This window comes from Callionymus lyra, chromosome 6 (genome assembly GCF_982586985.1).
Source record: "Callionymus lyra chromosome 6, fCalLyr1.hap1.1, whole genome shotgun sequence".
In the NCBI taxonomy this organism is placed as follows: domain Eukaryota; kingdom Metazoa; phylum Chordata; class Actinopteri; order Syngnathiformes; family Callionymidae; genus Callionymus; species Callionymus lyra.
The window spans coordinates 28,000,400-28,011,564 of NC_141823.1; the positions used below are offsets into that span (position 1 = coordinate 28,000,400).

An 11,165-nucleotide genomic window follows, 5' to 3' on the forward strand; every position below is an offset into this window, starting at 1 on the left:
GGAAACTAACGTTTCATTTAGTATTCTTTTAATTTTATTATGCATTACTAGTTTAACTCGACTATAGGGTTTTTGGGAGGGACATTTGACCTTCACTTCTATCAGTATATGTGTGCTTGTATGTTAGTTATTTAGATCAATTTTATGCTTTTCGTTATTTTATTTTGCTTGAAGGCCCCTCACAACTGTATAAATATATGCCACCACAGAAACCAAGATTCAACGTGATTTGATATTATTTTTTATTTTGTATATAAATATAGTAAATCAATTCCTCTATGGGATTTCCGACTGCCTGTGAACGCAACGCGCGGTGGTGCAGCTGCTGCGTTCAAGTGTCGCAGTGTCCCGTCAGAGCAGCAGCACAGGAGCAAGTTTCACTCTCGACCGCAGCCTCGGCGCTGCTGCTGGACTCACAACACAACAATGGCGGCCTCCAGTCCCGACAACACTTCCAAAAGCTACAGCATCGGCTCGATGGTCTCCACGTCGCAACATTCCCAGCACCTGAACCAGAGCAGCAGCTTCCAAGGTCTGTCGCGCGATTGTTTGTTTTTGTATCGTAACAAATGGTCACCAGATGGTAAACAACGCTTAGAACGCTTTCCTGTAACACCAGCCTCGTCAAGTCACCTTATCCGACACGGAGCGTGTCGTTTTAGATGTCAAAATAAAGCAATATTTGCGCAGAATCGTTACATTCCCACGGGTTTTACGTAACAACGATGACGGTATGATAATAAATGTATGCTTGAATGCAAAGGGAGTGACGATTACCTATTTCTCGAAGGTTTGTTCACGAACACAGCCTTTGTTTTGCAATTAAAACAGCTGTGACATCCGTTGTCTTCGCCAGCTTTACTCTCCGCAGTCGCTCCAACTCTTGTGCTACTGCCGGCTAGCAGAGCTAAGGCCCGTGAACAATGATCGGATTATTTATCATGTGAATTCAGATGCATTAGAGTAGATATTGCGTTACATTTCCTCCTTCATATGATCTGCAATAAAGACTACGCAATAAAATACCCACTAGCTGTAGAGTAAATGACAACATAGGCCCACTGGGTGATTTAAATGTCTAAACACACTTATTTTATTGTTACATCCGTCACACCACCTAAGTCTACTTTACACAACCATCTTCTTTTTTTTTAAAGTAAAACTGACTTTGCCAGGAATGCTATTGTAAATTTGAAAACAACAATGATCTGCTTCTATATCTGGTATTGATGAAGTTGATTTTAAATCAGTTTTAAAATATGAAAATGAGGATAAAAAGTGAATAAAACAGACATGTTTGGTGGAAAATAAGAAAAATCGGTATGTTGCATGTAGGAAGTGGAGTAGAAAAAGGGAAGTGACTGCAGGTTCTGGTATTTTAATGTTTTAACTCTTGTCCTTCATTGAGTTTTGAACAATATATATTATTATTTCCTTTTAACTGACATAGATGGATGGATAGATAATTTATTGACCCCCCTGGAGGAGTCATTATTTTATCCAGCAGCAATAACACCCATCCATGAATACATGAAAAACCAATCAGATAAATAAATACAAAACATGTAAACCCTTGTTGCTTGACGACACACTAAAGGTACAACTATGAAAAATATACTTTGGGGAAATTGTGGCTGAATCTTTGTAAGCAAAATCAATTTCATATTTGTCAAATTTGTTATCTAAACCTTACAGAGTTCAACAGCTGCTGGAGATGTCAGAATGAAGCAGGTATTTGTATTTACTTTCCTAGACTTTTTTTAAATGTAAATTTGTTTATCATTTGGCAGTAATTCCTCTTGCTGTTCTGTAATTTGATTTTGAAGTGGGTTCATGATTCATTATTCTGTATTAGCATGTCTTCCCCGTTGACCGTTCCATATCAAAACATGTTTGTATTTTTGTATTTACCAGTTATGTGTGCTCATTTAGGGTTGGCTGTCAAAGAAATCCAAGCATGTACCACTACTTTCATTGCTTGTGTTAACTTGAATCCATTTTTTGTTCACATTATCCTAAATTAAATCTGTGATGAATATGAGAGACAAAGAATATACTTGCTAATTTATCCATGACTTTTTCTTCTACTACTTTTTTTTTTTCTTATTGATGTTTTTGCAAATTAAGTTTGTTTTAAATGGAGGATACAGTACAGCTTTAATATAATTGGAGACAAAAGAGAGGGTTGAATGTTCACTACTTCATTCAATGGGTTAACTCTTGTCAAGGACAGATGTTAAGTAGCGACTGAAACTGTTGGAGTGCGTCTGCATGTGTGAATATGTGTGAAATCAATGAATCAGTGTAAGATGAATGAATGAACCAATTACCGCCCATCTTGTTTCATCTTTAGAAGCTTAGAAAATATTGTGCTAGGTGAAAAGTTTTAATTATTAGTTTATATTATATTTTTGTCCAACAGAAATGATGGTTTTATCTCTTTGTGGTGCTATTTTTATTTGAACAATTCACCTGGTTATAACGTCAACATGTATTTTTTACTTTTTAAACAGGGCTTACCTTTAATTTTGGTCACCAATGTGTGTAACATACTTATTCTTTTTATCTCAAGCATGAAAGTTCTTTTTACATTATACATTCCAAAGTTTCCATCAAAATTGTCCAGTCTTGTCAGTCCGTGTAAGAAAGTATAACATTGTGCTTTATTCCCCATCTTGTTTGCCTGCATGAGCCAAGACTTGACGGTTTATATTTCCACTTTTGATTTGACCCTCTTTTTTGTTTGTCAGGTAAACGAAAGGTGTTGAAGCTGGTCTTCCCTGAGCCTCGAACAAAACCATCTTCAAGACTCCCGCTCCACCCCGCCCCGCCCCCTTTCCAGAACCCTCACATGTGAGTCATCTTCTTCCTCCTGATGCAATTTATTGTATTCCCAAACTCTCACCCCACTTTCTACAAACGCACTTCCTTCTACTATGACTTGTAAAGAACAGGGGACTCCTTTTAAACAAATAATATTTGACTAGCATCTCTCTTTTGTACCCCCCAATCCCCCATCTTTCCATGCTCGCCTTCAGAGAGCGGCTGCGGACACACAGTATCGAGTCATCAGGGAAGCTCAAGATCTCGCCAGAGCAGCACTGTGACTTCACTGCAGAGGACTTGAGGGATCTTGGAGAGATTGGCCGCGGAGCTTATGGCTCTGTCAATAAGATGGTTCATAAACCCTCTGGCCAGGTCATGGCTGTCAAGGTACCATCTTATGTAGAATATTGATATTGAACTGGATCTTGTTTATGAAGTTTGTAGGACAATTATATTATAGTACACTTCTTGTCAAGACATTTAATGGTTTCACTTTTTTTTTTAAATACATAAATTAGAAAAGTAAATTGAACAAATGGATTGATTAAGTAAAATGTTTGTCCTGTGTCTTGCAAGTGACTGTAAGTCGTCATGTATTTGTGTCTGACAGAGGATTCGCTCCACTGTTGATGAGAAGGAGCAGAAGCAGCTGCTGATGGATCTGGACGTGGTGATGAGGAGCAGCGACTGCCCCTACATTGTTCAGTTCTATGGTGCTCTCTTCAGAGAGGTGTGTCTCCGATTCATCCCATCAAACGCTCCAACAGTCGTCGCATCTCTCATGCTCGATGTTCTGTGTTCTTTCAGGGAGACTGTTGGATCTGTATGGAGCTCATGGCTACCTCATTAGACAAATTCTACAAATATGTCTATTGTTCTTTAGATAATGTCATTCCAGAAGAAATTCTAGGCAACATCACGTTAGCAGTAAGTTGATTATATCTTCTCTGCTGAATCAGCCTTTTACTAAAGTGGATGTTTTTTTTCCCCCTCAACAGACTGTTAAAGCATTGAACCACTTAAAAGAAAGCTTGAAAATAATCCATAGAGGTAAGTTAAAATGAATGTATTTAAAACAAATTCACATTCAACCCTCGATACTATACAACTAATGTTTGTTGTTTAATTTAAGTTCTCAGTTTAAGCACTTTCCGCTTTTTTGTTGCTTCTTTTAATTTCTTCTCAAAACAATTTGCAAGAATATTGGAGAAACTTTTTTTTAATTTTCTTTTATTTATGTATTACTTTTCAACTGTTTCTTTCAACAATTTGAACTCGTTAAGCTGTATATTATATCTTCATCATTTGATTTTCCTTTTTTTTTTTTTTCCAATAAGGTAAGTGTACTGGAAAACACAAATGGTCTGTATTTTCTTGCTGCTAAGCTTAAAAAAATATATATATATAAAGTTGTATAACCTAATAATAAACTCAAAAGGTCATAGGAGTCATGTTGATGGGTTCAACATTAAAAAGGCAGCTGCTGTAGATGTTCAGGTGAACTTAGTTTAACTTTTTTTTTTTTTTTTAATAAATAGTAAGCGTATATCATATGCAGTGTTAAATGAAGACCCAGAACCTTAAATGTTTTCATGTTGTTTACAAATGGTATTTTGTAGTTGTATCTTGTATATTTATCTTTTTTTTTTTTTACTTGGATTGTAACTGTGATCATTTTACTTTCAAACAATTTTGAAAATGTGTACAATTGACATGAAGTATGATATGGCAAAATAAAAAATAAATCGGTAATTACTATTAGAAATACAATCCCTGCTCCTTATCTTCACAGTTGTGCATTGTAAACAGGCCAACAAAAAGTTGCTGTCCTTCCAAACACATGGAGTCTCGTCATTGTGTCTGCCAGCTTCTTGTGAAACTCTTTACATATGTAGGAAAAAAAGAGACACTCCTGGCTGCCACTTGTGCTAGTAGTTATTTCCAAATTCCTTCACATTGTTTTAACGAATGCCTGACAAAATGAGACTTGATTGATCGCGTCTTGGGGTTGTTCTTGTTTTTAAAGAGCAGCTCAGGCTTGAACTATAAGAATTATCATAAATAGTCTTTAATTTCATGAACAAGTTTAGTAATCGAACACTGCAACATAAGCCGTAACTGTCTTCTTGGATTTGGATTATTAATGATGACATTACCAATCTGGGTTAGTTTAACAAAAAAAAGAGACTTTTTGTCCAAAAATGTAAACAAAAAGGATTCATGTATTGTTCAAAATAAAATAATAACTTTCATAGTGTTTCCATAATAAATTATTTTGTCTGAGTTCTGTTTTATCATTGATATTTGGGACTAAATGTTTCAACTTAAGAATGTATCTTTTAACTTATTCTACCTCTCTTAACTCAATACTTGTGTATATAACTAATAATAATTTATTTTATTTAAAAAGGCACCTCAAGGAAGCGTAAACAAACTATCGTAACAAACGATAGTTATAATGTGTCAATTTAATTGTGGGGCTAAATTGTGTGTGTGTGTGTGTGTGATAAGTGTGCATCAGGGATTTTGCCAGGAGAGTTCCATCTTTTAAATATATATTTTAAATCTTTTCATTTTAGACAAGAATATGTATTGGTTTCAAATGTATAAAGCATCATAATCTGCTCTGCTTTTCAGTCTTGTAACTCTGGTTATTCCTGTTCAAGCCAGAACTGTTGCCACTTACTTAAATTATGAATTGTTCTACCAGTTCTTGCTTATAGAGAAACCTTTTTTGAAGTTACACAAAACAAATCAATAACTTTTAAAGTGTTTTTTTTATTTTTATTGATTTCTAGTCAAAATATCTTGTCTCACTTACTATAAAACACAATCACACAAAGAAACAATCTATAATTCTATTTAAAATGCTAAGCTTGTCATTGGGAGTATTAGACACAACATGAACTACGTACAGTAGATCTAGGTTACAGCTCAAGTGGAGAGACAGTCATGGAGGTCAAACCTCCATGAATTGGACGGGCAAAGAGAAGAATCAAGGGCAATGTTTGGATGATACATTTTAAAAATGGAGGTATCGGATGAAGAAGATGACCAAAGAAAATCATGAAAGTGCTGATAGATCAAGATGGAGAAGACTATAATGACTTTGGTCAGAAACTACACTAGTGTGCAGTCTTCTCTTACACATTCTACGTTCTATTGTCCGGCCACTAGACATTATTGCACAGCCTAACAACTCTTTCTGGACTTGTCCACAATCCTGTAGTCCAAGACGTTGTATCTCTCTGATCGAGCATGTATTGGTTCAGGTGTTTAAATGTCAACTACATCATTGTTTAGACTTCATTCCTGATTCCAGTCATCTAAATTAAATTGTATTTCTGTCATTTCAGACATCAAGCCATCCAACATTCTCATGGACCGAAGGGGAAATATCAAGCTTTGTGATTTCGGCATCAGCGGCCAGCTGGTGGACTCTATAGCCAAGACCAGAGATGCAGGCTGCAGACCTTACATGGCAGTAAGTAATGTGCAGTAAAGTGTCTGCAGGGGAGACTTTTCCAGCCAGTGACGCTGGAACTTTAGCTCTGTAATTATGAGCTCAAGTTGTTTTGTGTGTCCCAGAAAATGTTGCTTTCAATTACTGGCCTATAGGTCATTCACATGCATTTCCACCACCTGCTGGATCATATGTCGGTGCCTGGTTCGCTGACACAACTACTGTACAGTGAACCTTGTCCAGAGGTGTCTGGCCCAAGAGTTCCAGGAAGGGTCGTGGCCTGTCTCCGAGATCCAAGGCTTCGTGGTCTGTTCCATCAGACATGGTGAAATTACTGAAACATTTACGTCCCCCAATAGTGCCAAAATATTTTATTGTACCTATAAATCAATTACAGCATCCAACGTTACTTGATGATGGACGAGCAAAGCCCGATAGATGGTGCACTGTGTTTTAATAATAAGCTTTAAATTGAACAAGAAATCTCAGTGCTTCATTTTTTTTGTATTTATTCAGCTCCTGTAGCTGCATCGATCATTTTAAGCCCAGGCTACTGCAGACACCAACGGACTTGGAGGCAAATTCATGACTTGACTATGAATGTGAAATGAAATGTATTTCTTAAAGCTTTATTCCTGATGTGAAAAAGATTGAACTAACTTTAACTCTTGATAATTTTCTCTATCAAATACAGGCACACATGTTTTAATCCCCTGTACAGTTATTTCGTTATAGATAATATTTATGTTTCCTTTTAGTGATGCTTATTAATCAAATGTATTTATTTATTTATTTTTGTATTTGAATTATTCTCTCCTTTGCATGATGACTATTAGTATAAGTTACTTTGTAAAGTGCATGCAAACCCAGAGAAGCACTAGCTGTCTTCCAGTTCACTCCAGAACCAATTTTGATTTTCCCAGAAGGGGAATGTCGATGTAACTTTGATAAGAGGTCAATGAGTAAATTAATAATGGTAAAACGGCAGCGCCTCAACTCTTATTAATTTATTTAGACCTTTTAACCCTTGTGTTATCAGGGTCGAGATGATCCGAAGGCCCGAAAACGAATGTAATAGTTTTATTCTTTGTGTGGCTTCTGGGTCAAGGTCAACTATCTCATTGGCTTCCATTAATAGATATGCAGTGGTGGAGGTTGTGTAGCTTGACCCAAAAGCAACATGAAAGATAAAACAATTACATTTGTTTTCAGGCCTTCGGGTCAACTTGACCATTGACAAGGTTTAAAGGGAAAATACAACAGTTCTTGTACAGTTTCTCTGGCTCCCCCGTGTGTCGTAACAGTGTAACTGTATTGTCCTTATTCTACATTGTCACATAATGCATGTTCATTTGTTTACAAATTGAAAGAAAAGCTCTAGTTGTATACATTTATTTTAAAAACATTTTTTAATATTTGTGCTCGCATTAAATACTCTCTCAGTACTTTATATGAAAACACTGTCTCTGTCCCACTACTGTAGCAGTTAATAGTAAGACAAGTCGTATAGTGAAGAATGTTGATAAATAATAGTTTTTCTACATGAGTCATGACTGTTCAAAAATAAACCCATTGACATGGAAAAAAATACTTGTGTCAAAATGTTACATACTGTTGCTTTAACATGCAAGATTTACATTTTTAGAAACGGACATCAATATTTATTCCACTGTTTATTCATGTGTGTGTGTTGTGTGTCTGCAGCCAGAGAGGATAGACCCCAGCGCTTCCCGACAGGGATACGACGTGCGCTCTGACGTGTGGAGTTTGGGAATCACCCTGGTAAGATCAACACTGTCGCCGACTTCTCTCCCGCGCAACATAAAGACATCACAAACATTCCACACTCTTGTTTACTTTCAGTACGAGCTCGCCACGGGTTGCTTCCCCTACCCGAAGTGGAACAGTGTTTTCGATCAGCTCACGCAAGTGGTGAAAGGAGAGCCTCCCCACCTCATCAACTCTGAGGAGAGAGACTTTTCACCCATGTTCACCAACTTTGTGAACCTTTGGTTAGTCTGAAATGTCACATCAGCATTTCTGACAGATGCCACACAATGTTATTTAAATCAATTGCTTTCTATAAATGTATTGTTAGAATCTTATTTTTCTTTTTCAATTTGTCTTTATATCAGCAAAGATGGTCAAATGATTAAAAGGCACCTGCCGTATTTATTTGCTAGCAGTTAGATACAACCAAACACTAAAGTTGTGTGATTTAATGACTAAGTATACATAATTACAATGAATAACTGTAAAATGTACAATGAAAACTTTATTACCAGACAATACAATTGTTCCACATGCCTTCTTCTCTCGAAAACCTTTACTTGATTTTTTTTTTTTTGTTTTTCTTCAGAAGCCACGTACCTTAGATTTCTTTTATTAATTTATTTTAGCTGATTGAGCAAGATAAATAATTGCTACAGTGAATCCTAAAGTCTTCAGGATGGAGCAAACTTTTCCAATCTTTTCAAGATTCTTCTCTTACATGTGCTTAATATATTAATAATTATCTAATAATATATGCTTAAAATCTTGTAAAAAATTGAACGGAAAAAAACAGATGAACCTTTACGCTTTGTTAAAAAAAATGTTTAAGGTATATTTAATGTATGTCTCTACAAATGTTTGTTTTTTTTGCATTCTGTACTCCAAAGATTAGCATTGCATAACCAAGCCTGCCACAAGGTGGCAGCGTAAGAATGAGAGGTTTGTGGTTGTGTTCACGGAGCATAAAATAGCTGCAGCGTTAAGACAAACGCAATTTAAAATAATTGGAACCATCTAAGGATCATTTCAATGTTATATTAAAGTCACACCAACAAAGCAAGGTCTGTGTGATAAATAGCCTAATTTCTCATTTCAGCCTTACAAAGGAAGAATCAAAACGGCCAAAGTACAAAGAACTTCTGGTAAGTTTCAATATTTATTTTATTTATAACCTTTTTCCTATTAAAAAAAAAAAAAAGAAAAAAGTCTAAGCTGTTAATCTCTGTCTTAATAACCATCACTCTTCCCTCAGAAACATCCCTTCATACTCATGTATGAGGAGCGTACAGTGGACGTTGCCGGATACGTGTGTCACATCCTGGACCAGATCAAGGACTCTCCGGTCTCCCCCATGTACGTGGACTGATGCCTCGGTCAGCACTCACCTTATTAGATGCTTTGCATCTCAAGCCTCGGAGGGTTGTAGGGTTCACAACAAACTATCAGGTGCACGGATGTCGAACATTCTTATTTAGCAAAATGAAAAAGAGAAACTTCACATTCCATCACCGCTATTTTTTTTTTTTCATAATCTGTTGTTAATCTGTGTGCAAGCCTTTAAGAACAATGATCTAGTAAATTGTGCACAAACACCAGGAGATTCTATCTCAATAGTGGATTGTTAGTATTTTAAGTTTGTATGCTGAGGTGACACTGGATATGCAAAAGGTCTATTTTTGGAGTATATTGAGAATTTTAAATGTTAATACCACGTCTAGCTATTCCTTCTCTTTCCACATTCAAAACACTTTTTTTGTCACAATTTCATAAATGCTCTTTAATGTGAAAAGTAAGCTGTTATGCAAATACAACACTTCAACAGATGCATTTAAATGATCAATAAATGATTAAAGGCCACCTACTCTTTTTACAAATGAACGTATCTAGTTTTAATAGCTACTCCATATCATAGTCATTGCATTTGTTTGGCCAAGATTCAGACTAGCAGCAGATATCGAGCCCTCTACGGACGGTGAACATTTCTTTTCTGTCGCTCCATGCAATTGCCCGTTATTGTGTCTCTGTGGTGATAGTTGACTACAAGTGTCTTCGCTTACTGTCTCTGCTTTTCCCAGTGTCACTTCTCACTTCTCTTCGATCAAGGTGTCTTCACAGCAATCCAAAGATAGTTAGAGAACAACAACGGCCGCATCTGGGATCGAACACGTCACTTCTTAGACGTTCAATTGTTTGCTTGAGCGCCTCCTTTTCTGCTATGAAGTCAAAATAATTGTTAGTCAGGCGCCCTTCAGATGTGATGTTTTAGAGTAAGGATATTTTAGAGATTCACAGTATTGTAACAATAATTGGGATGAATATACATGTATATAGGATGTGTCTAAGCTAAAAGGTGCTTTCTACTGGATGCTACTGCACTTTAAATATTCACATGTTGATTTAGAAATCACAGTGTTATAATGTTGATCACAAATCAAGGGTCAATTTTGGAGAGAAAACTCTTTACACTTCTTGACACATTTTGTGTTATTTTTGTCTTATGTTTTAGTAAGTTACACATCCAAAGTCTTATCACATGCTGTATGATGAAATGGTTGTAGGTGATTTAATGGTGATTTTTCCTCTACAGGTTACAAGTTGTACAAACTGCAACTAAAGAGAATGTTCTTAAAAGATATGTGAAATTCTATAAAGGGCGATTCTTATTTTATTCTGTATGTATGTATGTATGGAGGGCCAAAAATAAAGTTCCCACTAAAAAGGTGAGATTCTGGTTTCTTTTGATCATTATAAGCAGCTTACGACAAATCGGTTGCTCACGTTGATGTTGAATTTGATCAACACTTCAATAACAATTGGAGGATTCTGTACTGGAATATGTATATGTAGGTCCTCTATGACCAGTACCTGCTTACATTTTGACACTACACTGAAGACTTTCTGAAACGCTTCCAAGCGAGCATTCAGAAAATGTTAAAACATCATCTCCAGATTGTACTGTACATAACATCCATTTACAAATTGACAAAGTATTGCAGTCTTATTCTGTACTGAGGTAAGGAACGAATGGCACAAGCACTTTAGTCATGAGGAGGCTGTGTCGACCACTATGGTTACTGGGTGACGTACACACCAGTGCTCATCT

At 36.3% G+C, this 11,165-nt stretch overlaps 1 protein-coding gene across 2 annotated transcripts; it reads left to right on the top strand.

Annotated features, from left to right (window-relative positions):
• Nucleotides 1-355: 355 nt before the first annotated feature.
• On the top strand, nt 356-10,786 carry map2k4b (mitogen-activated protein kinase kinase 4b). Of its 2 annotated transcripts, XM_087794591.1 has the most exons (12): nt 358-532; nt 1,696-1,731; nt 2,751-2,853; nt 3,039-3,213; nt 3,437-3,556; nt 3,634-3,753; nt 3,825-3,876; nt 6,183-6,310; nt 7,994-8,071; nt 8,153-8,301; nt 9,159-9,204; nt 9,315-10,786. In XM_087794591.1, exons 1-12 carry the CDS (start codon nt 427-429, stop codon nt 9,426-9,428), a joined length of 1,227 nt encoding a protein of 408 aa, XP_087650717.1. In that variant the 5' UTR covers nt 358-426; the 3' UTR covers nt 9,429-10,786. The 2 variants fall into 2 exon arrangements, with proteins under 2 accessions (XP_087650716.1, XP_087650717.1); XM_087794590.1 differs by lacking the exon at nt 1,696-1,731 and having other exon boundaries at nt 356-532.
• The last annotated feature ends 379 nt before the right edge of the window (nt 10,787-11,165 follow it).

What these genes read in the sequence shown, in the direction of transcription:
- map2k4b (XM_087794591.1), top strand. Translation starts at nt 427, where the DNA reads ATGGCGGCCTCCAGTCCCGACAACACTTCCAAAAGCTACAGCATCGGC. An exon ending in GAGATGTCAGAATGAAGCAG is followed by an intron (nt 1,732 to 2,750) that starts GTATTTGTATTT and finishes TTTGTTTGTCAG; the next exon opens with GTAAACGAAAGGTGTTGAAG. An exon ending in GGAGTTTGGGAATCACCCTG is followed by an intron (nt 8,072 to 8,152) that starts GTAAGATCAACA and finishes GTTTACTTTCAG; the next exon opens with TACGAGCTCGCCACGGGTTG.